Source organism: Drosophila bipectinata, chromosome 3R, assembly GCF_030179905.1.
Source record: "Drosophila bipectinata strain 14024-0381.07 chromosome 3R, DbipHiC1v2, whole genome shotgun sequence".
NCBI classification, from domain to species: Eukaryota; Metazoa; Arthropoda; class Insecta; order Diptera; family Drosophilidae; genus Drosophila; species Drosophila bipectinata.
Genome location: NC_091739.1, coordinates 1,741,201 through 1,769,199, shown reverse-complemented (window position 1 = coordinate 1,769,199; position 27,999 = coordinate 1,741,201). Strand labels below are relative to the sequence as shown.

The following is a 27,999-nucleotide window of genomic DNA, read 5'->3' as shown; positions in this document are numbered from 1 at the left end:
CTGCATTGTATATATGTATGTATATTATTTAAATAATTAAATTAAGTTTGAGGGACATACATTTACATCCTAGCAAATTATACACTAATAACTACACGTTATATATCGATATCGAGATGCTGAGTTATAATATTTTGTTTGCAAACAACTACACGAATACACGTATCAACAGCAGCACTTTCCTAGTACCTCAACTCCCAATATTAACTCCCTCCTCGGCAGTCCCAGAGAATCTGATTGGATTGCGGATGAGATGCTGGAGAATCTAGGAGACAGTTCATGTTCGTTCTCTCTTATGTAGCACGTTAAATATTATAAGTAAGACAGTTTAGTATACAAATTGGTGCACCCATTTGGTTGGCTGGGTTTGCAATGTTTTCCATGGGTTTATGTTTTTTTGTTATAGTTTTCTAACGTCAAGCTTGATGTTGAATGTGTTTTGTTAATAAGTCGTTTTGCGTGCTTCTCTACAGCTTTAGTTCGATTTGCTTTGCTTCGCTTTGTTTTGTAGCATTTTATGGTTTTATTTTTTGTTTTCTTGGTTTTATTTATTCAATATTTTAAATTAAGATTAAGATAAAAACCTAATTATTTATCTTGTCATTTACGCCTTAAGTTCGATATAAAATAAAGTGAAGCAGCAGCACTTCCAGCAAATAATACAATTAACATAAAAAGTACAGTAATAGGGGTGTTTTTTTCAATTTTTTAGTTTCAAGTTGGTTTGCAATATGTATGTATATGTTATGTATATTTATAAGTTTATATCACCTAATTTTATTTATTTTTAAATTATTTCGTTTGTATTAATTTGTTGTTTTCTGTTGCAGTACTCTCTTGTTTCGTTTCGGTTCCGCGGCTACAAGGATATACATAACCAGGGAAATTGAATTTTTGCCATTTCAAAACACATACATATACATAGACACATACATACAAATAGGTGTTAATATTTATATATAATACGAAATGCAGTGCTGCCACTTACATGTGCCTTGTAACATTGCGCAAAAAAAAACAAAAAATACAGTGAAATTTACATAATAGTTAAGTATGTACAATTGTTTTAATGTTCCACCCTCATGTATCTATCGTCCGTTGCTTCTTTAAGACTTATTCCACATAAAATCCATTCAAATGCAATGCAATATTTGTTAACCCAGCGAGTTGGGCTTTCATGTTTTCCTTCTGATTCTGCTGTTCAGTTTGTTCACTATGAGTTTCTCTGCTGCACATTCGTTTAAGGTGTAGGTATTAGTAAATGGTAGAGTTAAAAACTATGTTCTATGTATTTATATCAATGTCTATATGTACGTCTGTATGTATTCATCCCTTTTACATACTTTACTCTTCCTCGTGTAATTTTATGTTAATTTATGCATTTATTTATATATATATTTAATATATGATAAACCATAGCGTGCATATGCATATGTATGTGTTAGTTATTCTTCCTCCGGATTTAATGTTTGCTTTCTAACGTCTTATTCCTTTTTGTTTATTAAATTTAATACAATAAGTATGCTGTGTGCTCGAATTTTGCTTCTCGTTTTGCTTGATCCGCTTGTCCGCTGATCGAATTCCAATCCCCTGAATTCCAATGACCTGTTAGTTTAACGATCCTATTGTTATTATGTTTCTGCTGCAATTGCGTAATTGCTTAATTCTTAGGGCTTATTTCATTCCATATTTACTAGTTTTAGATTTGAGTGAAAAAATATACAGTTGTTATTGTATTGACTGCTGCAGGAACGGGGCCTGGCACATGACCAACCTTCCCATTCCAGACATCTACTTGGAGCTTGGCTACTTCTTTCTTCCCCTGGGCGCCTCTCTTTGAAGTAAATTTACATGCTTTGACTACAGATCTTAGCGCCTCTATTTTCGTGTGCACCTTCGAGCTTGCTTCTGATCGTCCATCTTCGCTTCCAGTTCAGTCGACTGCCCCTCTTGGAGTACGTGGCCAGTAGTAGGACGCTGGCATCATTGTCGTATACTACGCAACGGCCGTCGTGGTTCCGGTATTGGTTGGAGGAGGTGCCGCTGGCTGTGCCACTGCTGGAGTGCTAGGTTGGGCTGATGAGGCTGAAGCAGCCGCTGCTGCCACTGCCGCCGCTGCAGTGGCACTGCTCAGAGCTGCAGCTACTTTGCTCACCTGCTGCTGATCATTGACAATCGCAGCTGCTGTGGCTGCTGCTGCCGTCACGGATGCTCCTCCTGTCGCCGGAGGACATGTGGTGTTCGCTGACTGACTGCTTACCGCACTGCTGCTGTGGGTGCTGGAGCTGTTGTTGGTTTGGTTACTGCTGACTGTGCCGCAGCTATTGCTGTTTGTGCTGCTGTTGCTTACATCGTTGAAGGTCGCTGCCGGCGGTAACTGTTGGCTGCTGTTGCTGTTCTCATCATTTACCACCGCTGGAGGCTTTGTTTCAATTGGTTCCGATGTCACCGCTGGCTCTACTTTAACTGTAGTCCCACCTGGTGCACTAGCGGCTGCTGCAGTGGAAACTGGCTTCTCTGCCCCGCCAGGTCTTTGAAGCTGCTGCTGGCGCTGTTGCAGTAACCTAAACTCCACGGAGTGCATCGGTCCAGCTCCTCGGGAGACTTGATAGAGCACTCTCGAGATAATTAAAGCCACCTGTTGATCCAAAATGTGTGACATGACCAATCCCAGGAGCCTTTGTTCCTGCTGCATAAAAAGTGACCTATTATCAGGATGCTTGGCCAGATGCAGTAGAGTGCCGGCGGCCCGCCGTAACATGTCCAAGCTGGTGCCCATCGAATCTGGGTTTTCTCGCAGGTAGTTGATTCCATGCTGGTTTGCCACTCCCAGCGCTGTCTGTTCCGCTTGCTCGATGAACGCGACCAAGTAGGAGATGCAGGGGGACTGCAGTGCCACCGTGCGGGCCATAGCACTGTCTGCAGCTGCCAAGTAATGAAGCAAATTTACTGAGAACTCTCTCAGCACCTGATCCTCATTGCGACACAGGTGACGGGTTAGCACTGCGCATAGCTTCTCCAATCGTGAAAACGGAGGCGTTGCTATCACCAAATCGACGTTGGCGTCCGTCACGCACAGTTTACAAAGTGCCTCCAGCGCTAGACGTTGCGGCGAAAGCGCAGAGTTGGGCCCACATGACGGGAAAGGATCTTGACCGTGGGCACTGGGACACACTGCCCAGTGCAGAAGTCCGTCGATGAGCGGGCGAGCAATCAGCTCGTCGTAGCGTGAAAGCTCTAAGTGCCCAGCTATGTTGGCCATGGCCACTAACATATTTTCACGGATGGTGATCAGATAATCCCACCACCATTCACGTTCTCCTTGCAGGGAACTGCACGAATCACTGAAGTCGGTGTCTTCCTCGCGGTCGTAGTTTCTCGTTTTGGGAGTTCGCCTCAGATGCTCATGATTCAGCAAAAGCAAACGACCTAGGACAGCTAGGAACCTGGTCGACTTGGCCAGTACCGTTTCGTTCCCAGGGACGAAAGTCAGGTTGCGGAAGATATTCGACAATGCGATGCAGCGACGCGCCAGCGAGTCTTGGCTTTCATTCACCAAATGCAGAGAAGCCTCATCCCGCGTGTAGCACTCGTCTTCGTAACTGGAATCCCGCCTTCTTTGCAAAACATGCGCAGCGTCTCGTACTGTTGCTCGCGGATCAAATCCAGTAGGAGGCGTAGATGGAGCCACGCCGTTCGTCAGTCGCTGTGGTGACTCGTCGATCTCCATGTCGATGGTCCGGCAGTCACTGTCGGCCGGCTCCTTCTTCACCTCAGCATTCGGTTGGACAAACTCTTCGCTAGACAGCTTGGATTTCTTTCCACCATCATTGCTACTATCGCCGCTAACCAAGCGTCGCTTCTTATTGTACGGGTTCTGTTCCTTATCAGCACTGTTTTCCTCTTTTTTGATGTCTGGCTTAAGCGCTTTCGTCTTCTTGTCAGGGCGAACGTAGCGTGCAAATGGAATGTTTACAATCTCCGATTTAAAGACGTCAATTATGCCATCCAGAGGATCTGGTTCTGTAAATCCAAAAGTCCAGGCATCGCTGCCAACAGGCTCCAGCTGCTCGTAAAGCCGATTCGTGTCGATATCCCACGCCTTCTGGCGCTCGTCTACAAAGATATCATGATCGGCGGGCTGAATTCGCACGGGTACACCCTTCCGCGTTACCATCGTGTAGTTGGGAGTGAAGGAAAGTAGCAGCGAGCGTTCATCTGGATTAGGTTGTACTCGCACCTGTCCAAGATCAATGCCCTCGTCGGCCTCCTCAGAGTCGCTGGCATTTCCAACTCCTTTTGCTCCACGATCCATGTTTTCATAGTGCCGCTTGCGGTTGTAGCTGCAGATACTCCGAACACATCGTGACTGTCGGTTGTCACACATCACAGTCCCACTGTCGGCGTCATCATCACCCGCCTCCGCCTCCTCACTCGCTTGCTCTTCGCACTCCCGCTCGTCGAACATCTCGGCAAGATTTTTTTGGAAATGCTCCAACAGAAGTGTAAGCAGGCCGGGGAGGTTAGAGATCCCGAAAAACTGCACAGTTGTGTCATCAAATAGCAACACATTGAGTACATCGAGGGCCCAGGTGCACTCAGTCAGCAGACCAGAGCGCATAGCCATAAATATACGCCACGGGTCCACCGGACACACGTCGGCCTTGGTAAGACGCTTTCTACGATACAAAACGGGTGTTGTGGACTCCACACTATCGAGCGGGAAAATCAACTCTTTCTTGACCAGCTGAGCTCCACTGCCACCAGGCATCATAATTCCTCCGGGCACCTGTTGGTTTGGTGGCATTTGGTGTGGATGCGGGTGCTGTGGATGCTGATGTGGATGTTGGTGAGGGTGTGGGTGCTGATGTGGTGGTTGTTGTTGCTGTTGCAGAGGCTGGGGCTGCATTCCTGGTTGACCCGGCATCGGTGCTTGCTTTTGGGTCATCATTCCTCCGGGTGGCACACCCACCTGGCCCACTCCTGGCTGACCTACTTGCTGAGAGGGCGGGGGAGGCATCGCATATGGCGGCTTAACCATTCCACCGGGTCCCACCTGCGGGATTCCCGGCGTCGCCTGTTGCGGCGGAGGTTGCTGTCCTCCGACAGGCTGCTGCTGTGATTGTTGCTGTTGCGGCAATCCGGACATTCGCTGCTGCTGACCGGGAGGGCCCGAGGGCGGGCGCAGAGGCGAGCCTGGCGGGGCGATGCCGGGTTGTGCCGCCTGACTGGTGCTCAGTTGCGCCCATTGTGGAGGTGCCTGTGACGGCTGCTGTCCTGGAGGACCACCAGCCTGCTGGTACGGCGGTTGTTGCGGCTGTTGTTGTTGCTGCTGCTGAGTCTGTTGCGGTGGCGGCGGCGGAGCTTGCTGCGGTGGATATCGGTGCTGGTCCCACTGAGCAACGCCCGCGGGCTGTTGAATTGGCGGACCATGAGGGGCGCCCGGGGGTGGCGCAGCTCCCCGCGGCGGAGCACTTCCCCAGGTCTGCGGAGCTGGTGAGGCTGGATACTGCGGCCTAAACTGCTGATTACCGCCTGGCCAACCACCTGTTTAATTACCCATATATTTAGTTCAACATATAATCGGTGAGTAGATAGTAGCTGAGCACTTACCATATATCTGAGGTCTAGCATTGTAACCCGGATAGGGCTGTGAGTCTTTAATAAAATCCGGGTGCCGTCGCGGCTGTGGACTCTGAAAGAAATACCATTTGGTAAATTCACATCAATTTTCAAAACCGTCCTTTACCCAAAACCTACTTGATCTGGTGGTGGTTGATAGTATTCCTGCTGTCCAGGCCTATTAGTGGGGTACGCGCTACTTGGTGGCGCTCCAGGTGTTCCGGTGGCGGGTGACCCACCCGCCACAGCTTGTACCGGAGGCTGAGGGCCTCCTGGAGGTGGCTGACTATATGGTCGGCTGCCATAGGGTCCGTACTGATTGGCACCAGTTGGAGGGCTGTGGAAAGAATAAAAAAAATGTGTGTAAGTAAAGCTTTTTGATTCATAAACCTTCTACCAAGCTCAGTGAGTTTTTGGGCAGTTACAGTACTACAGGTTTGGGTGTAGGTGTAGTTTTAGACGAGGTGTTCTGAGTGTGGTAAGATGTGTTTTGGAGCTGGTAGTTAGATAGGAGGCACTCACGCTTCCCCCTCCGGTCCGTATGGAGGGTACATATTCCGGTTCTGCGGCGGATATTGTCCGGGCCCCTGTCCAAATGGCTGACCAGGAGGTCCACTCGCGTTGTACTGATCGCTCGACCCATACTGTCCGTAAGCTCCAGGCTGCGATGGATACGGCGAGCCTAAAAAAGGATACAAAAGAACAATGATTTCGGTCGGCCGACGCAGGATGTAAAATAAATATTACTGGAGGACTTCAAACTAAATTGACGAATAGCAGTCTTCACAGCTCAGAAATGTTAGAATCAAATCGGAGTCAAAATGTTCATCACCAAGCGACAGAGCATTGACACATGTAGGTTAGTCACCTATGTGGACTGCCGTCATACTGATTCTTTTATAATTTATTGTTGTCTTTAAAGATCATATATAAAAAAAACATGACTGCAGCCAAAAGGCAAAAAAAAGCAAAATAAAAAAGCTTAAAGTCTGGGCAAAGTTGTAAGTTGGAAAATGAAACCGAAAACGGCATATCAGTAGAACCCTCCTTTTTTAAATCTTGAAATGTGGATAATTACTTGGTGAACACCAATCATGCATTTTATATTTATTATTACTGTTAGAAACTAATATGAGGAAAATGAGGCGTAAGTTAGCAACAGAAGGATAAAGTGTAAACATCGGCCAGTGAGGAAAATCGATGAAAATAGGCGAAAGAAAGAGATGAGGGAGGAAAATAAAAGATGAGTATACCTGGCGTTCTAGCCACAGGCGATGGGTAGCCGGAGCCACCTGGCGGATAAGGTGCTCCGGCGGCTGGGCGCACATGCTGCTGCTGCGGCTGCGGCGACGGCGGCACCTGACCAGGCCCATGCTGCTGAGGTACTGGTGGTGCTGGTCCACCGCCCACCACCGGTGGTGGCTGCTGCCCTGGCTGTTGCCCCGGCTGTTGCTGCTGTGGCGGAGGTGGTCCCAGACCCGGGTGCTGGGGATGGTGTGCGTGCTGTTGTTGTTGCTGCTGAGGCGGTGCGTGCGGTGAATGGGGCGGTGGTGGTGGTTGGCCACCGCCGACAGCAGAAACAGCCCCAGCTACAGCACCGGGACCAGCAGCAGGACCGCCACCTGGACCAGAATCCTCGAAAGGATTGCTAACGCTTATATTATCGCCTGCGGCAACAGCGGAGGCGGCGCCTGAAGGGCGGCAAGCGGCGTTTAGATGGTTTGAATTGGATGAATCGAAATGAATGAGTCAATGAATTACACAAATGAATTTTTTCGATGTTGTTTTTGGTGGTTTTGTTGATTTTGTTGGTGGAGATACATGGAAGCATCGTTGTGGTGATGGTGGTGGTAGTTGTGGTTGTGGTGGAGTTATATATTTTAGTAGTGCGCCCACACAAACGTAACAAAACATAAAAATGAATAAACAAAATATACACATACAATTATTTGTGATGGTTCAAAATAAAAATGTAAAATGGTTTAGTTATTTACACACAAATCGGAAGGATAGGCAAACGAAGGTATAAAAGAAGCATGGTCTGTAGAGTAGTAATTTCGGTTAAATTGGAAACAAAAACTCACGAACACAAGATGGTTTCAGGAAATAAAATGAAAACATTTCGGTTCAGAGTGTCCATCGTCCTTTTTATTTGAGTGTTAGATATTAGGAAATATTATAGTTTAACATATAACATCAGGCCAGATGTTACTAAATTTGATTCGAACACTAATCAGTTGGTTTGAAATATAAGGAACGATCTGATACCACTCTGAGAAAGGATAGATGTATAAAAGACTTGATTGTAACCAACTCTTACCGGGATGAGGGGTTTGCGGGTTGCTTTGAGAGGGCGGGCGCTGCATCTGCCCCGCGGCCGCATAATCCGGCTGAGGACCGCTGGCACCCGGATATGGACTGCCACCTGGATAGCCGGGGTACCCATCGATTGCCGCATTAGGAGCTGATCCTGGCGGAGCTGGGAACGAGTCCTGTGAGTTCGACGAGCCTGTGGAGTTCGTGGTTCCCGCATCCAAATGGCCACCACCGATTGGTTGTAAGCGGTTTTATCGTTTATTTTTCCGGTACCAGCGTTGATGTAGATCGAGGAGGATGTTGTGAGGAATATATTTGTGATAACGTTGGGAAACGTTTTTGTAACAAAAAAGTAAACGAAAGAAATTTTAAATTAAGCATCGAAAGTAAAGGTAAGACTTTCATAATAGAAGTGAGAGCAAGGAATAATTAAACCAAGTACATATGTAAGTTTCCTTATTCCTAGCCCACGGTCCCCTTGTTAGAGACTTACCTGGCGAAGGAACCGACGCTGCTTTGGCTGTTTTTTTCTTGCTGCCAGCCTCAACCTGCTGAATAATCGGGCCCGGATCAATGTCGCCGCGGTCGAAGTGGCACTCGAAGGTCAGTAGGTTCTTGGTGTAATGCTTGCGCAGCGTATAAGCCGCACTGCTGCTCGCTCCAATGCCCAGGAGCCCGGCAATGTCCTTCCAAGTCTTGCTCTTAGTCACCTGACCGAACGAGAGGAAGAGCAGTTGTTAGCAAACAATTTGCAATGCGGGCTTTCAAAAGTTCATGACAAAAGTGTCGATCGAAAAAGTTTATAAAAAAAGGTTGCGAGCACAAAACAGATGTTGTGTGGATGCATTAAGGAAGTGGAAAAGCGAAAAAGTGATTGGGAAAATTGGGGTTAAGTCTTGAGGAGTTGGGAACCACTACAGGATTATGTTAGTTTTCATAACAAAAACCAATCATTCGAATAAACCAATTTATACAAACAAAATAAAATTTGACGGAGGAAAACAAATTTAAATTTTAATTTCAAACTATAAATTGAAGCTGATAATAATTCGAGCATAAAAACATGATTTAATCGTGGATGCAAAAACTGCTAGTACACTCGCCCGTTTGAAGAGCTGGACGAACGTCCTTTCAAATGAAGAATTGTGTTAAAAATCATAACCGAAAAAAGGCCAAACTCTGTAGCCAAACTGGCCACTGCACTAATTGAAGGAAGCACTACTGAACTATACAAAATCAAATCTGACGACATGCCTGGTAGATATTAGTCTAGGAGAAGCTTAAGAGTTTAAGACTAAATCAAGTTGTGCTTGGATTCGGCTTAGAGCATGCTGTCTAGGGGAAAACCAAGGCTGTACAGCGAGTTCGATTGCTTTTTCCTAAGGAAAGCATCCCCGAGGTTAGCTAAGCAACGGGATGCAGCTACAATGGGGACGCTTGTTCGGATCGGATCGGTTCGGCTGGTACTGGGTCTAGGGGTAGGCAGCTTTACTTTTGGCTTGCTGTTTACTGTAGCCGAATCGAAAGACTGGGTTTGTTTTTATATATTTATGTGAACAGAGATCTTTGATTTGGTTTGGTAGGTGTGAACTACATTGGTGGTTTTTTGGTTTGGTTGGTTGATTTGGTTTGGTTTTGCTAGTAGTAAATCTAAAAAGAAGTTAGTAAAAGGAGTTACTACGGCACCTTGCATACCTCGACGAATCCGCCACGTTCTTTTACATAAATATATAACCTATATAAATCGAGTGGCTGTTTTGAAATGGTGGGGCAGGCGGTGATTGGTGTCCGCCGATCCTCCATGAACGCCCGCAGCTTGTCCAGCCAGCCGCGCCGGTCCGGATTGTCGTCCATCTCGTACAGCTTGCACAGCGAGTCCGACTTCTTAGTCGTGGTAATAGTGCTACGGAAAGGCTCCTGTTGCACTGGAACATGGTTGAAAACCTGCTACAAAAGGCAATTAGGTATTGATTTCTAATTGTGAACATTTTATTTCTTACCGGGCTGCCAGCTGGGCGCGGCCAATTTGGCGGCGAGCTTATGTCGTATTCCTCGACGGGCCCACCGCTCCCCGGGTGCATCACAACCGGATGTGGCGATGTGCTTGGCGGAGGTAAGTGACTTTGGCTGTAGGGATCGTTTTTGCGCGACTTTGGTGTGGTGCACTGAGGATCTTCGCCGGATGCTGTACAAAATAGAACACACTATTAGTTTCTACTGTCACTATTTTATACACTTTTACTAACCCGCTGATGCATTCGAAAGCGTGCTCTGTTGACTGACTTCGTCCATTGGTGTGCCATCTGGGCCGGTGGTAACCACCGCAGTAACCGCATGCATCCCGCCGGCACCCGTTGGACCCGATGAACTGATACCGTTATCCTGGGAAATATGCTCAGGCCCACTGCCTTCCGGCCCGCCACCGGCGGTCTGCCCTTGTCCCTGTCCTTGTAGCATCTGCGACTGAGGAGGTGTGCTGGTGGGTGGACCCATGCTAGTTGGCCCGTGTGGAGGGCCCATGTGATGCGGTGGTCCCATCGGCATGCCGGGATGCATTCCGGTCGGCCCGTTGCCGTATCCTTGAGGTCCCTGTGGCGGCGTTGGACTACCCCCATAGCCGCCTTTGTGCTGTAAATGCTGCTTTAAATAGTTCAGGGGCCGGGGCGACCCGCTTCCTTGCGGCGGTGGGGGTCCGCCCACCACTGGCGGCGGTGGAGTTCCTTTTCCCTGCACATGGTTACCCATTTGTGCATTTCCGGGTGCTCCGCCGGGCACAGGTTGTTGAGGTGAGGGCGGGACCCACTGGTATGGCGGATACTGGCCACTGTGGTTGGGCATGGGTCGGCCTTGGTAGCCACCGGCTTGAGTACCTGATGGCATGCTATTGGCCCCGCCAGCTCCTGCCTGGCTCGTGGGCGGCGGCGGAGGTCCTGTGGCATAGGCGCCAGGCGGATACTGTGTTCGTGGCGGGTAGTTGCCTGAAAAAAAAACACCAAAATTTAGTATTCTGTTGCATAATCCCAAAGGAATGACTTAAACTTTAGGGAATCATCTCAATTCTGACATGAGTTGCTATCAAAAAATAAAAATGTCTAGAACTATTACAATTATTAATTAAATAAATCACAGCCCTATTTCCTCCAATCCAAAATAATCCCAGATGAACCCTCTGAAAAATGAAATTAAAAATTGTCTAACCTGGTGGATATTGCTGTGGTTGCTGCGGCGGATAGCCTTGGCCACCAGGACTCTGCCCGGGTCCTCCCATTTTGTATCCGTGCATATGTGGCGGCATTGGGTAGCCTCCTCCCGATGCTCCCTGCGGCGGTGGCGGGGGTGTGGCCATGTTATTGATACTCTGATTCGGCGGAGGGCCCGGTGGCGGCGTCTGCTGCGGGGAATTGCTCGCCGATGACGCCGAATTCGATGCCTGTTGCTGCTGAGATTGCTGCTGCTGGGGTGGGACTCCTGGCATTCCGGGGTGTGGTGGCATCTGGGGCGGACCACCCGCACCAACTGGCGGTTGCTGCATGGGCCCTCCGCTGCTCGACTGGTTGCTTGCCGGACGAGAGATCGGATGATTTTGGGCTGCAAGATGAGAGGTTAGCATAGTTGCCAATAATGCGATAAGGCAGATTACTTACCAACTGCTGGGGACATGGACCGCGAGCCGGAGGATCCGGTGGGCGAGGGAGTGGGTCGCATCACTTGCTGGGGGTTGGGGGTGCCGGGGGGACCGGAGCCCATGCCACTGTGCGCCCCGCCGCTGGAGCTGTCGTTGCTGTTCTGTCCAATTAGCTCCTGAAATGGAAAAGAAGCCCGGAACCAGTTCCGTTATGAAAATGCATTCAGTCAACTAGACGAGGAGACAGAAAATGCCGGCCGGCAGGTGGCATTTTTCATGTTGTTTTTATTTATTTAAATGAAAGCGATAGCAACTATGAGTTAGCCAACCGGCAACAGCAATTAGGCAACTGACTGCTCACAATCACTCTCAGGCACTTTCGAGTACAAGCATATGATTGAGTTTTTAATCCGTCGTAAACACATTTGTGGCTATCAGATGTTTGGTGGGTTTTCGGATGCATTCCTGCATTTCGTGCTCTTGCAGCCAAATTACTCCTTACTCCGACAATTGCTCCTTTCCCTCGCCCCGGGGACCGACCTTTTCTGACATTGCCAAAGGAATTTTCGATCCCTTCAGCTGGCTGGCTGCTGGCTCGTCAGCTCGAATCACCCCGTCCACTTGCTCGGCTCGCAATTATAACCCGGTCAAGAAGGAGGGGAAGAAATTCATAAATGCCAACCCGCCCGAACAATAACAACTCTTGAAACAGTTTTCAGCACCAGAAACTCGGTGCGATGCGACACGACTTTAACTTTTTGCCGCCTATAACTTATAAGAAAATCAAGAAAAAGCTCAACACAAACAGTCACACACAGTCAGCAGTCAGCACACCGACATCCACGTTCACATACAGAAAGCGGCAACAACAACACCAGCAGCAGACGTGCACATAAAGCTTAAGTCGACAGCAATTCGAAACGCACACATACAAGACGATGGTAAAACCCCAACGGAGAGAGCCCCACACCAAGGGCGTAGCAAAGGGGGTTAGCATGGTTAGTGTTGCGTGGTTAAGTCCACTGAGTTTGCAATTATGAGTAGTACAAGCTCCAGGTGAATCAAAAACCTAAAACCTAAAATACAAAAATAACTTGTATTTTATTGTTTTGGAAAAAGATACTTGTATCTGTTTACGTGCCGGGGGAAAGAAACAAGAGTTTATACAGATACCCCTTCGTGAACTAGCTGATACGCCCCTGAGGAGCCACCACGGCAGCAGCAAGAAAAATACAACGAACAAACGAACGAGCGACGAACGTTGTTCGTTTTGGTATCTGAGAAATTAAGTGAAGTGAAATGAAATGTACGACGACGAACTGACGGCACAAGGCAGCGGCTGGCAAGTCAGGGTATGGGCACGGGAACGGGTGGGGGAGATGGGATATGGGATGGCGAGGCGGTGTGGGGCACAAAAGCTATGTGGAACGAACCAGCGAACGACTAACGAACCAACCGACGAACGTCGGACTGCTGCAACTTGAAGCGCTCAAAGGGGAGGCAGATCCAGAGGCAGAGGCAGAGGCCGAGCCATAACCAGAGTCGGGAGCAGAGAGCTGGTGTGGCAAGGGGGAGGGTGGCAACCGGGGGAACGGGCAAGTGGCTCTGCTGGGTTGTGCTGTGCTGTGCTGTGCTGTGCTGGGCTGTGGTAGTTATGGCGCGCTCGGAACGAACAGCAAAGGCAAAAACGACGGCAACGGCGAACGTACGATGACAAAGACGCAGATAAGGAACAGAAACATGCACACACACACAGATACACACCCATACTGGCACTCTAAATGTCGGAATATAATAAAATGGCATAAGCAACGGCGTCGCTGCTGGCTGCCTGGCAAGACCGGGCCATTCGTATTCGCAAAACACGAGGGGGACCAATGAGGGGTTTTGGCGAGGGGTGCAGAGTGGGCTCTACAGAAGGGAGACGGGGGCCAAGGGCGGCGGACACTTGAGTTGCGAGACGATGACGAGAATAGCAAGCAAGCAGGCAGGCAGGCAACGCAAAGGCAAAGGCAAAAGCAAAAGCAAAAGCAAAGCTAAAGGCCAGGCCGGATAGAATGGTTGTGCGACGAGCGGGCGGATGGGGGTGGGGGTGGGCAGGGGAGCATGGCGGCCCACGTTTGTAGTTAAGTATGCGTATCTGTATCTGGCGAGTGTGTGTTTGCGCTTCGCGTTCGCTTGTGGTCGCGTAGAAAAATTACTTGGAAAGAAAAACAAGCGCTGCGAGAACAACAACAATGAAATCATTTATAACGAAAATAATGCGAAGCAAACACAAGACCAAAAAATCAACAATAAAGAACAGAGTTAGCACTCGAGGTCCGAAAGGGGGAAAGCCGCCCGCACACCATTTGCCAAGCCCCCCTCCATCCCATCCCATCTCCATCCCCATCCATTATCCAATAACCGTCTTCCGTCCAATAAAGTTTCGGCAATATTTGCGCGCCAAAAAGTGAAAACAACCAAAAAAAAGAGTTGAACCCGATTTTTGGACACGATTTCGGAGAAGGGGCGCTGCCTGCCCTTGGACCTCACTTGAAAAACTCATCATCTCTCGGTCTGGGGTCTCGGGCTGGAGTCTTGGTCTCAAGATGCGATGATGATTTAGCAGCATTGGCCTCAAGTTCGACTTTTGGCTCTCCAAGGCGCACTTCACCGCTTTTTATGCAGTGTCATATGCGAACGGACGTTCATTTGAATAAAGAATATGCCATGCAGATGTACGTCCGTCCGTGAGTCCCTGAGTGGGTATGTTTATGTCTGGCTGTTGGCTGTCAGCTGCTGCCGGTGGGGCTCCGTCGTGCACTTTGCTGGGCATGGGCCCGGATGGGGGGACCTTTGTGGCTTATCACCTTAAAACCTTCAGCGATGAATGTGGCAACAGCGAGCGCGGCAAAAACGGAGCCCGAAATCCCGATGCAGACGTACATGCGCTTGTTATGCGGCATGCGAAAAGATAAAAATAAAGGAGAATTAAAAGCACAAAGGAGCGGCATACACGAACCCGAAGACCCTGCGAATTCATAAACACAGCAATACCAAAAAAGAAAAGGTAATAAACACAAAGATATCATAAAAATGAAAACACGGAACGGGTCTCAGCACTGCGTTTGCCGGTTACCTTTGCAGAACCTTCAATTCTTCAGATATTTAAATGCTTAGTACCTCAAGCGAGTACGATAAGGTTGCAGTTCCCACATGAAATCTACATAAACCAAAGTTTTAATTAATTAGTTAATTTAACTAATTAAATTAGGATTTTAATTAGTTTTCTTAACGACCCCACGGCCATTAAAGTTTTCTTTTTCATTGCCAGAAACCATTCAGAACCATACTACCCACTGCAAGTGCATAAAAACCTAAATGCTGCACATTCGAAATGTGAAGCAAACGAAAAATAGTTCGCAACATCCCACATGGTAGTGGATGGGATGGCAACTGAACCGGGAACCGGGGGGGCTAAACCTCAGACCGAACGGAAAAGAAAGGAGCACAGCTGAGCGACAGGCACACAGGCTGCCGCTCATTAGATGTCCACAAAGTGTGGGTCTGGTTCTGAGTCTCATATGAACCCGTATCGCATCAGAATCGGTTTCTGAATCTGAATTCAAGCGCTCGCGTTCGGGTACGCAGTCCTGGGTGTCTGTTTGTGTTTGGCTCAAGTTTTACGAGCGAATCAAAAGTTGTGAGAGTGCATGTGGCAAATGGCACAATGAAGCCCAGTCAGACAACAGCACGCAAATGAATAAGCAGTCTAGCTTCTGATAGTGGGATTTTCGCATGGCGAATCATTTATTAGTCTATAAAACTAATAGAAATCAATTGCAAGAAACCGAGTATGAATTTTGCAGAAGGAATTCCACATTATTTTTGTTAAATATTCCAACAACCAACATTTTCTTATGTGAAGTTCGACATTGCGGAGCTGAACTGTATGCAAGAGCAGACATTCTACTTGAAAATTCGTATGCCAGCGACCGGCAGTAGCAATCGCCATGAATCTGCTCGACTCGGTGAGGTTGGCTCTGCTTCGTTCGCTTTGCCAGCAAAGCAGTCTCTGAAGTTCCCCGCCGCCCTGCCCTGACCACTTACAACATGGCATAGCTAACAGCCCAACAGACTGGCAGACTGACACTCCGACAACCAGACAGTACGCCACTGCCAGCAGTTAGAGCCAAAACAACAGCAAAGGCAAGAGCAAACGAGCGAGGCAGTCAACCACTCGTAGAGCTCAGACAAATGTCCCGTGAATCGCATCGCATCGCACATTGGGCTCCAACCGAAGTCACAGAAGAGCCCGAACCCGAGCCAGAGCCAGAGCCAGAACCGGCAAAGAAAAGGCAATGGGCAAAAGCCAGAGCTCCGGACCGATCCAATCCAATCCGACCCGGCTCGACTCGTTCGTGGCGTGTATCCAAACGAGTGAACTGAAAAACAAGCGCACACCAACACCCTGCTATATATATTTTATAAATATGTATGCATTCAAAACGAACCATCCTACAGCGGAAAAAATAGTTTGAAAGTTAGTTGGGAATCTAAGAAAACAATGGGAAATAATACTCTGGTTTACTTGAATCCACTTGTGTAGATATTATTCCATGGCTAAACTTATCTGAATATACAAACATCTTCTATTTCAAAGAGTAGGTTTTTAACTCGTACTTATTTTTCTCCGTGCAGGAGCCACAACTGAAATGAATGTTGCTTCTTTTGTTTTTGCCTTTTTTCTGGCTGCGCCTGTTAAAATGAAAAACGATGATGATGCCGCCGTCGCTGCCAACAACAACCAGGGCCCGCGGTGCTGCAGAGCCCCAATGAGTGGAGCACTAAAATCCCAGTAACAACGGGAGGAGAAAAGCCAGCAAAATTGTTCATTGGCAGTTGGCAGGCCAGCAGACAGACAGACAGCACTGGGGCTCTGGGTTCGGTCTCTCGTATACGAACTTCGAATCGAGGCCCAGAAAACCCCAAGCCCTAAGCCCGACTGTGGCTGCACCACAATATTTGGCAGCATTAAATGAATGCAGCCGTTGTGGCGGGTTTCGAGCTTCAGATGCTGATAGGCACACTGAGATAGTCACGGCAATTGGCCACGGAGAATATGACGCAGAACAATCTTGAAATAAGTCTCTGAAGTAGGACACATGATGGGTATCGGCGTACGGATGGAGATGCCTTTTTGGGAGTCAGTGGAACTGTCACTGGAACGGCGTTAAGCGCAATGGCATATGCAGGTGTGTTTTTGTTTGCACTGATGCAACGATTGGGGCCGCCGGGATGCGCAATATTTACCGCAGCCATTGGAACGTTCAGCAACCGAATGTTATTTCAGCCAGTTGGTTTTGGCTCTGCGACACAGGACACGCACACTGCGAGTTTAAAGCAGTTTACAGAATTCAATATGAAATCGAGCAGCTTAAGTAACAATGCGAGTGGACTCCTCCGAGTTGGGTCAGATTAAAATGGGAATTGGCTGTTGGCGGTTGGTCGGTGCTGATTGCAGTTTTCGTTAGCTTACTGTTTTTTTTTTGCGACCAAAGCACTCAATTATAGAGGAGGGCGAAGCGGTTGAGTAGTTTTGATCGAGCGATTGCAGAGCGCGGCTTTTAGTTTAAAAATTTCAAAGCATGGACTTTTACTCTGTTTAACAACAGTTGCCACCAGACAGCCAGACACTTCTCCCCAAAGGGCCGGCCCAATGGGCTTCAATAAAGAGCCTGCTCCGATGAATCAAACCCCAAAATCATTTGTAAGAGAACTCATATAAAATGTAAACAACCCGCTAAACACCGACAGCAACAACGGCGGCGACAAGGAGATGGAGAAAACAAGAACAAGAACAACAATGACCTTGGCATTGACCCAAATATATGGTAACAGACGCTTTGTGTGTGATCTTGAGTGTTGTCATGATGCCAGTGTGTTGGTGCATATATATGCCACATACCAAATATAAAGGGAATGGGGCAAAAAATACAAAAAAAAAAAAACCAAAATACAAAATAAAGAAATGGCATGAGGCACAGGAGGATTGTCGGCAGGGCGGGGGGGTGCTGAATAAGGGGCGGAGGAAGGCAGGGGAGCAGGGTAGCAGCCTCGGCCGCCGCGGACACGCTGAATGAATAAATGGGGTACAAGGCAAGCGCACACATCTCCAAGCACAGCAACTTGCACAGAAATGGCCGTAATAATAAAGCCCCCGATGTCCAGAACTTTGTGAATTGATGAGACAGTTTCAGGATGCTGATGCTTATCAATATTATATCCAGAATATTTAGCATGCGCTTAACGGCTATCAGTATGCACACTAGTGTTCTAGTGCTCACTTTTCCGATGCATGTCGGAGAGGATGGGGCGGGGAACAGGAAACAGAGTGCCGGCAAAGCGAAAAATAAATCAAAATACAAAGGGAGAAAATGGCATGCCGAAGCTCAAAGAAATAGTAATCAAAACAAAATAAAAATCATTAAAATTCATAAAAACAAATCCAGACAGCCGCGACCACGGCCGCGACAGCTACAGCAAAAGCAACCACGGCAACAACGATAAGGCCAAAAGCAATTTTGAAGCCAGGGCCAGGGGCGGCAATGGGTCCGGGATGCGATAGCGGTTCAAGTTCGGGCGATAGACATGTGCATGTAAAAAAGAAGGGAAAGTCGAACAAGCCCATACAAAACACCAAGAGCGCACCAGCCCACGAATGGGATTTTGGTGAATGGGAATGGGAAGGGTGCCGGGAAATGGAAGGAGAGCCACGGGACGGAAAGGAAAGGAGAGCCATCTCAACCGAAAAATGAATCTCAGCAGTGTCGGGCACATGTACGGGTGAGAGTACCACGGCCAGGCATAAACATTTGACCTGAACAACTTTTGTAGACTGCCTGCCTTGTTGCCGGCTGGTTGCGTAAGGTGCACAAAGTGAGGGGATGGTACAGGTGAGTGAAACGCAGGCAGAGTGCGCCGACGATGACGTAAACGTATGTGTGACGTCACGATTCAAGTTCACGTGCTGTTCACGCAGCACAAGCACAGTTTATTGACCCACTTTCGATGTGTATTATCTAGAAAAGCGGCCAACACGAGTCGGGAATTTTAGAAACCGGGTGCTGAGGCACCGGGTGAGCCGTGGGCTCATGGCAGAGAGTCCAATGAGTATGCAAATAGCAAGAGTACTTGTCAGCCTCGAGAACAAAAAATCATCAAAACATCGCGGGGCTAAAAACAGAAATCTGACCGAATAAGGATATCTTTGCGAAGTCAAAAAAACCGATGCCGAGGATGGTGCAGAGACGGAGTTTTCACAACTGGTGTTTTTTCCATTCTGTACTAACCTGGTGGGGAGAAGGCGACGCCTGTGAGGGCTGTGGAGATGGACTGGGCGCATGACCCGGACTGCTGCTAGGTGGCGGGCCGCCAACGGCGCCGTGAGGAGGCGGTGGAGGCTGTTGCTGCGGCATCGGCGGCACATGGTGCGGAGAAGCGGGCGGCAAGGGATGTCCGGGACCAGGGCTTGGGGAAGAACCACCTGGCCAAGGTCGATTGGGTTCAGGATACTGTAAAGAAAGCAACGTTTAGGTTAAAGGTGCTTCTCTTACTTATACGACATCTAGAAAGGAGGACTTCTAACCTGATGCGTCGAGTAGGCAGTTCGATGGTTGGGCCCGCTCGATGGGAGCCCCGGCGGAGTCGGGTAGCGTTGCGGGTACGGCGAATATTGAGATGTTGGCGGTGTGTTCTGCTGGGGCGGCTGCTGACCCACACCAGGCGTGGGTCCGCCCGGCACAGGACCGCCGGGCTGCTGTCCCGCCTGCTGTGGTTGCTGCTGCTGTTGCTGTTGTTGCTGCTGCGGCGAACTAGGATAGGAACCAGAATTTTGACCATGGGCTGGCGGATAGGGTGACTGACCCCTGGAAGTATTTGTCTTTGAAAGAGAAATTCAAATGAAATCAATTACATCCCGGCTGAAACTTAGTCTAATGAGAGCCTAATCATTAAAACTAGAAACGTTGACGACATGGGATTCCCGTAGGATCATACAGAAATCCTGTACGAAAGTGTACTTGCAGGGTGCTAATATGTCACGTGCGCCTGCAGAGGGTTAAAGGGATGGTGCAAAAGAGACAACGCATGGGTTTTTAATTACAGACAGCTGGCTCGCTCTCTCCGCTTCTTCGTTCATATCCTCCCACACCCTTCCCACTGCAATTCATCAATTATTTGCGTTTGGCTCTGCCATGATGTTCGTCTGTGTGTGGGCAATGCACATTTCGTTTTATTGTATATATCATTTTAATCGATATTCCCCAACCGATTCCCGCAAGGCGCGCACCAACACATACAGAATCCCACACCAACACAAAGCACAGTGGATGTCCTGCGACCGGATTCGCCACTTAATAAGTACCTGGGTATAAGTGTAACTAATTCTTCGAAGCTGTTAGGTGCAGTACTTATGCAGTAACCTCGCTGCGGAGGAAAACTACACTACAATGGCGTTTGACCTAAGAGGCTTTTTAATTATTTGCATAGTTTAGGGAATAGATTATAATTTAGAATAACATTTGTTAATTTAATAACTTTGAGCAATTCGGGATGTTAATAAATCCTGAAAAGTACGAAACATATGCACAACTGATTATAGAGCATTGTAGTAAGGCTGGGGTAACATGTAAATCCCCTTCCTAGAATTAGCAATGCTATTCTGGGCACCGCGATTGTGTATATCCTACCCAATCAGTTCAAATTACGGAGCTCAGTCCTGAAGCAAGACACATATCTTGGGGAAAAGGCACAGGGAGGCAGGCACTACGAGTCGATTGCCTTCCGTCCCTGCCTCCTGGCTCCTGGCTCCTGTCTCCGTGACCCGTCACAGCTACAGAAGAAATCCACTTGAGTGGAATATAAAGTGAAACCTATGAACGCACACACACAACCATGCATGCGCAGGGACTCGACGACAAAGTTGCAACAAAGCATTGGAAAAGGAGCTCCAAGACGGAGACACCTCGCTTCGGAACGTGGCTACGACAGACAACTGGAGCAGGACGGGCGCTTACGGGTGTGTGTGTGCGGGTAAGAGCTTTGGATGCCATTAATGAAAGGATTTTCAACTTGACGTGGTGCGACAAGGCGAACACACACACACACACACTTACACACACCCAAGACCAAAAGTCTGACATGGCAAGTGGAGAGAAGAGGCGCTGTCGGAGCCCAGTTCGCCCTCGCAAACACAGAACCCCACAGCGGCATACACACAAATGTTGCTGGAAACAACATCGCTGCGAATGCCACAGCCCGGAGTAAAATGTGGCAATAAATCTAATGGAAACTCACAGCAACGAGGGAAAGAACGGGCCAACTGGGGACGAGTGCTGCCGGTTCAGCTGTTTTATTCTGAAATGCCAATATTGACTTGGCATAACGATAGTATTGTTTTAGTTTTTCGAAGACATGACGCCTCAATGACAAAAAAAAAACGACAGAAACATGAAATCTTACGAAAAGGATAGGCAAGATATTTTGCAAATATCTATTACTGGAGGAGTTCGACAAATAAAAGCCAGTTACAATTATGGCTTGGTTATCTTACATTTTTAGCCTTTTCCGGCCAAATTCCTGCTGAGGAGGAAAGAAAAGGAAAGACAAGGAATGGCATACAAAGGAAAGGCATGGACATGGAAGCCGGAGTCAGAGCCCGAGCTGGGCCACATCCCGCCATCGTTCGGCACCAGCAGCATCAGCACATCGGCAAGAACAAAAACAAGTAGAACAGCAACAGCAATCGACGACGACGACGGTCGGTCCACTGCAGGGTGACAGGAAACATGAATGGATGGTTTTCGTATTCTGTGTGCGTGTGTATCTGTGTGCAGGGCGACCGATTCAACGATCCGGCGAGGAAGGAGCGAAGCCAGCCAGGCAACGAGGAATAAAGTAAAGAAAAAACAAAAAAAGGAAAACTCATCATGGATGAAAATCAAAAGCAGGAACGGCAACGGCAACGGCAGCGGCGGGTAGAAGCTGAAGTGGAATTTGAATTAATGCAGCAAGGGTCGTACGGTGGCACACACACACCGGTATAGACACACACACAAGCACAATGAGTGTAACGAACGAGTGACGGTTGGAACGTCGGTAGGAATAACGTTCAAAAGTGGATAGGAGGGATGTACGGGAGTGTGGAGGGCCGGGGCAACAACTGCCTGATGGTGGTGCTGCTGGGACTGGCACTGGTAGTAGAATGGAAATGGCAGTGGTGTTGATGGTGGTTGGTTTTCCAGCTAAAAGCCGGCTACATGTATTAAAATATCGCGGGAACAAAAACAAAGCCCAGCACAGCAGCCAGGGGAGTGGTCCTGTCCTGCGCCTTCTCGCCCCTCCTGTTCCTGGGTTTATAATTTCATAACCAACAGACACGGATACATACAAACGCGCACACAGATATAGCGACACACCCACGGACGCGGACGGGCAGGCCAGACGGACAGGGCGGCGGCCAGGACGGACGGGAGCGCTTGCATATAAATTGTGCGAGGGCAAAACGTGGTAAATGCGATTTCGCAGAAAGCAGCAGAAGCAGAAAGGTAAAGCCGGCAGCAGTTGTAGGGGTTGTGTGTTGGCGCAAACTTGGTTGGTGGAGGAGGTGGACGAGGGTGGCATTATAAGAGAGGGGGATTGGAAAGGGGTGTCCCTGCAGGCTGGAGGAACTACGTGCACAACGCGAACGAGTGTAATTTTTAATACAATGTCGCTTTCTCCGCACGCCCATTCACAGCAGTGGCGGAAAGATAAACAAGGCAACTGGAACTGGAATAGACTGCACTCCTCGCCTGCAACTGTCGCAAAATATCACTCTAATATGGAGTGATTGTTTGGGATTGTACGTTTCCGAATTTGAGGGAGTGAGCCAATTCATAATTACACGAGGTATCTATCTATATTTTGCGGAAAAATTTAATATTTTTCACAAAGAGTATGTATGTAATACCATTATATTTATAAAATAAATTAAACAGAAGCATGATGTTTGGTGAGGAGTAGACCAGATATCGGAGGAATGCGGAGAAAGGACAGAGTAGAGTAGGTGGAGCAGGGGCAGCAAACAGGGGTCTTAACAACGGTTTGTGTGCTCCACTTTTTGTAGGTCAAACTTTAAAGGCACGCCAATACAAGCACGGCCCGAACCCAAGCCCATACGTATAGCAGCACAAACAAGCCGGCACAGACAACTCTCTAAAAAAAGAAACAAGAAATATAAACAAGGAGGAGGTGGAGAAGGCCCAAAAGGAACAAAGGCACAATGGCACAAACACGGAGAACGGCAAGGCAAGCAAAAATTGTTTAATGCAATGGGAAGTGGTGGCATGGCCTTTCCTATTTTCCCTTTCCACAAGACAAGAGCATGGGCCAAATACCGCAAAGAAGCCTTCTCTTTGCTTTAACTTCTTTAATATATGCACGGTAGTAGTGCGCTCTGGGCACCTGTTGACCAAAACGGAGAATTCTTCCGTTTGTCAAACGATGGATTGTCAAGGACGTGTGAGAGAAATACATTCGCCATGAATAACGGAGTGCAGCAGCAGCACACTCACTGAGGCGAGAGTCCCCGACAGAGCCACATTGGAGGCATGTCATCATCGTAGTCGAGCCCTCTTCTTTTGACTGCGCGGTTTCACTTGATTTTCATTTATATTTTTTGTTTTGTTTTGGTTTCTGCTTCTGCTTCTGCTTCCTCCACAGCTTGCCGGCTAACCCCTCCCCTTCCACCAGCACCATCCCAGTCAGAACCTCCTCCGCCTCAACCTCCTCCCACCAGCTCAAGGGGAGGGCGAGTCAGCTGTGACAACAACAAGTTTCTCTGTTATTGCCCGTGATTACGGTGCCTACTTGCGTTGGAAATTGTTGTTTCTGCCGATTCGGTTGTACCTATGCGGACGTATGTACATATGTACATATATGTGTGTTTATTGCATGCACGCGTAAGTCACACTCGGCCAGCCGGCATTTGATTTCTTTCTTCGTCGGCTATGCACATCAACAAACGCACACCGTCATGACATTGGATAGCAGCGTAGGATAGGCCCTGCTCTTCTTATCTCACACAGAAACTACACACACACTCGACTCGTCCCCATAAATAAAAACTCTCGAAGGTCGCATCGAACCACACATTGCTAACCCTGGCGAATTGCTTTGATTTGTGTATTCACATAGATTTGTTTATATTCTCTGGCTAATCGTTGGCATCAAAGTTCGTTGACTCGTACCCGAGACATCTCCTTCTCTGCCACCATTCATGAAAACAAAAGCAATCAATTGCAGCAGCGTGAAATATGCGAGAAGCAGACCGATGACTAGATACCGGGACGACTGATATGAGTAGGTACGGCTGCTAATATATGTATGTGGGCAAGGCCCTCGCTTACTACCTCACCAACAAAACAATTAACCGGTTTTCATTTAAATGGAAACGTGAAGTCGCATCCCGTGCACCGACCAGGCCAATCAACCAAACACCATACACAAAAAACCACAACCACATTACAGCCAGAAACAACTGATAGCGCACTCTTGGCGGGCTTTGCCAGATAGCAGTGATTACGAAATCTCGCAAGACCTGGGAAAAGTGTTCAGATTAGAGTTAGTTAGTTAGTTATTCCTCGTCTCGTATCAGGCGCCTCTGCCTGTTCATTTTGAGTTAAAAAACAAAAAATAAATCATTTGGAAGATCGGATACTTTTATTTCTTCCATGGTAAGTATACCTGGTAGTAACCCGGACTAATATTCCACAACCACTTGTCATATGTGCATGGATAGGTGACAGAAAATCCAGACCCCAAAGTCAAACCCTAAAATGTGAATGAATGCCTCAACATTTTTGTGTACAAACTCTTTCTTGTTGTTTTCCTCTTCGTTTCACCGTTGCGTTGCGGCCTTTGTTGTTATTGTTTTGTGGCGGCAAGTGCCGGTTCTCTCGGCTTTCTGTCCCTCTGTCCGTCTCCCTCGTACTCGCCCAACGCCCTACACCCGGCACTTAAACGGCAAAATGTCAAGGGGAAGAGATGGGGTTGGGGGTTCCCATGGAGGGGGCAGAAAAACGCGCGGAATCTCGGAACAATGTTTTATGTGTGTCAGTGTGTCTGCCTTCTTTTTAACCGCCTTCGAGTGGGACTTGGCAAATCTTCACGGAACTGAATGAAGTGCGACCAAGACGAAACCCTAAAAAGTAACAGTAAATATTGCAGCCTCCCTCCCACACAAACACCAATACAGCCCTACTTACATCCATGAGCACGAAACGTGACGAGCCCCTCTGAACCAGTGGGTGGGAGTCGAAGGCGCCGTAGAGGGGGAATGAGATGCCTAGCATAAGGCCACGACAGCAACAAGAAACACTTGCTCAGCATGTAAAGGCCTGCATATGGAATTGAGGGGGTGTGTGTAAGGTCGATGGAATCAAAATCAGTGTCAATGTCAAAAAAGCACTAAAAGGAAGGAGACCCGGTATTTGGCTCATAAATTACATTGAAGCTGTGCCCTGCCTTAACTATGTATTTTAGTAAATCAAAATATCGAAAAAATCTGCACAAGGGTCCTTCAGATTACAAAAGATAACATTTTGTAATAAATATTTAATCCCATTTCACCCTTTCTTACAATTTCTGAATCTTGTAAGCTTAAAATTTTTTGAATATCTATGCTTCACAGGTTTCATATTTTATTTGGCACTTACCGGTGGTGGTGTCCTGTACTGCTGCGATGGTCCTAGCTGTGGACTGTAGGGCCGCGGCGGAGGCGCCCAACCGCCTTGTTGTGCTCCATACGGTTGGTGCTGTGGCGGTGGTGGACCATGTCCTGGTGGTGGCGGCGGTGGACCTCCGGCTTGTTGCTGCGCTGCCGCTGCTGCTGCTGAAGCGGCCGCTTGTTGGGGATCGTAGGTATTGGCATAACGGTGCTGAGGCGGAGGCGGCGGATTCGAAGATTGCAGGAGCGAATTCAGCGTGGGTGTGGGTCCCTGCGGTGGCTGTCCGGGAATATAGCGCTGCTGTTGCGGCGGGCGATTTGGAGAGCCTCCTGGTCCTGGCTGCTGTTGTTGCAGTGGTGGTTGCTGCTGCTGAGAAGGCTTGCCACCTGGCATCGGTTGGCCGTAACGGTAGGGATCCATGTTAGGATCGCCGTGGTAGCGGGCATATGCAGGATGCGAATGCGGTGGCGGCAGGTGGGCGTACTCATCTTTAACGCCGGGCGCATGCTCAGGTGCTCCTCCGGGCGGTGGTGGCGCCGGACCGCCGTGGTGCGCCTGTTGTTGTTGCTGCATGTGAGGCGGCGGCGGATGCTGCTGCTGCTGGTGCAGGTGATGATAGTGCATGACAGCAGCCGGGTCTGGTGGACCTCCGGGTGCAGATCCGGGGGGCGGTGGGGCGCCATAGGGGTGAGGAGCTATACTCTGCTGCTGAACGCTGGGGTCACTGCCGTTGTTACTGTTATTATTGGGAGTGGGCGGGCCCGAAGTTGGCGGAGTGGCACCTGCAGCCGTCGGGGGCGTGGCAGAAGGGGCAGGAGCTCCAGCACCAGTGCCACCAGGCTGCTGCTGCGACTGCTGCGTTTGTGGAGACTTTATTTTCTCATTCATGGTTTTTCATCTGCTGGTGGTGCTCCTGATGGCTCAGATGAGGTGGCGGCGACTGGAAAGCACCAGGAACCACCAACAACGACACTTGACGCTGATGACGACTTGTCCGACTGCAGCGGTGATTTTGAGGTTATGTTAGCTGCAATCAAAGAGTTCGATTAGCATTGTGCATTTGAGCCTAAATTTTTCTAAACTCTTTTAATAAGGTAACCTCACGGAGAAAACATAAATAATTTGTACTCGTTCATTACTGTTGTGTATTGAAAAGTCCGCTACGAACACACACATACACACACTCAATCACTCATACCACAACAACAATTATTTCTGCCGCGTGCATTGACAACCCTGCCGACTGGCTCTCATGGCTTGAGCGCACTCGCTCTCGCTAACACTCTTCCTCTCTTTTCAACACTCGCTCGCTGGCTCTCTTTTTACATTTGGCGGCTATACACGCACACGTCGTATCCATCTCTATCTCACTTGCACTTGCTGGATGGCAGTGCTAGAGGCATATGCCGCTCTCTCTCGCACTTATGCGCCTCCCTGGGCAGAGGCTTTATTAGTTTTGTGTGAAACAAAACGAACGAAACGGACGGCCAGTAATGATTTTTTCGTAATTATTTTCTATGCCGAATTTTCGCGTTTACACAGCACTGGCACAGCATTGGGGTATCTCACAATTCAATTTATAATTTTTAAACTATAGATGCTCCGCTAATTATTTACTTGTTCGGCTTCCTAAAGATTTGGGGCTAACGATTTATAAATAATTGCCAGCCAGCCAGCCAGCTAGCTAGCCGCTATGCTTGCTTCGTTTGTTGCGCGTTCACTTTGCCTCTGCCTCCGTTGCCGCATTTGCTTTTGCTGCCGCTGCGGCGGCCGCTGCTGACGTTTGTCTTGGAGGTTTTTGCGTTTTTCTGCGGTTTTTCGCCAAGTGTCGCTGGTGATGCAAGGACCTGAAATCCTTAACATTAGCATACACATCTAGGCGATCACTCACACACTACACAATTAGGCTTGCAGCAGCGGGATAACCCAACTGCAACTGAATTTTTCACTAAGGCGAAAGTCCGGCGGCAGATTGAATTGTGTGGCTTTGGATGGCTTTTCTTAACTAGAAATCTACATACACGCACACCCACTTACACATAGAAGAATATTCACGCATTGACGACCGTCCACAGACTGGCTATATATGCTATATATACTAAAAACGAACTCGCAGCAAACTCGGTACACGAACGGAAAACGGAATACAAAACGAATGAAACGAATTGAGTTGGGCAGCTAGCAGGCAGAGTTGAAGTGTATGCAAGTCTTGTCTGTTCTGTCTGCGCTGCGCTGCTCCGAGTTTTTCGGTTTTCGGGCCTCGGTTTCGGGCTTTGGCTTTTTTTGCCAGGCTCTGGGCGCTGCCAAAAAGACACTTCGGCAGCCAAACTCACTCGCGGCTGATCGCCAGAGGGGCCCTGCACAGGCTGCACATACTTTTCACTATTAATACGCTGTATTTCACTTAATTTTCCAACAATTTCGCAGCATGACGACGAAGCGACTTTACAATTTTTTCGGCGTTGCCAGAGTGGAGTTAAAAATGGCGGCCCAAACGGGCGAGAGATAACTAGATGTGACCAGATTTCCTCATTTTCAGTATTTTTTTTTTATATGTAAAAAATTTTATGAAGTATTATTATTGGTATTATTATTAAAGTATTATTACTAGCAATACTAATATTAGTATTATTGTAATCTCACTATTTGGGAGTTTTGGGAATGCACCAATTGTAGATCTGTAAG

At 48.2% G+C, this 27,999-nt stretch overlaps 1 protein-coding gene and 1 long non-coding RNA gene across 16 annotated transcripts; one reads left to right on the top strand and one right to left on the bottom strand.

The window, feature by feature from the left end:
• Positions 1-5: 5 nt before the first annotated feature.
• On the bottom strand, positions 6-27,833 carry osa (trithorax group protein osa). Of its 15 annotated transcripts, none has more exons than XM_043212129.2 (16): positions 27,691-27,833; positions 25,303-26,341; positions 19,194-19,487; positions 18,898-19,119; positions 11,583-11,739; positions 11,137-11,526; positions 10,185-10,916; positions 9,939-10,123; positions 9,625-9,885; positions 8,433-8,648; positions 7,943-8,171; positions 6,876-7,313; positions 6,145-6,304; positions 5,761-5,959; positions 5,614-5,695; positions 6-5,547 (listed from the first exon to the last, which is right to left on the bottom strand). In XM_043212129.2, the coding sequence occupies exons 2-16, from the start codon at positions 26,200-26,202 to the stop codon at positions 1,997-1,999; spliced, it is 8,016 nt and encodes a 2,671-aa protein (XP_043068064.1). In that variant the 5' UTR covers positions 26,203-26,341; positions 27,691-27,833; the 3' UTR covers positions 6-1,996. The 15 variants fall into 15 exon arrangements, with proteins under 15 accessions (XP_043068064.1, XP_070137813.1, XP_017104882.2 ...); XM_070281712.1 differs by having other exon boundaries at positions 27,648-27,799; XM_017249393.3 differs by having other exon boundaries at positions 7,943-8,131; positions 8,432-8,648; positions 27,352-27,797.
• Positions 17,989-18,903, top strand: LOC138926698 (uncharacterized). The gene is made up of 3 exons (XR_011443308.1): positions 17,989-18,391; positions 18,443-18,501; positions 18,632-18,903. It is a non-coding gene; the product is annotated as an uncharacterized lncRNA (long non-coding RNA).
• Positions 27,834-27,999: the final 166 nt, after the last annotated feature.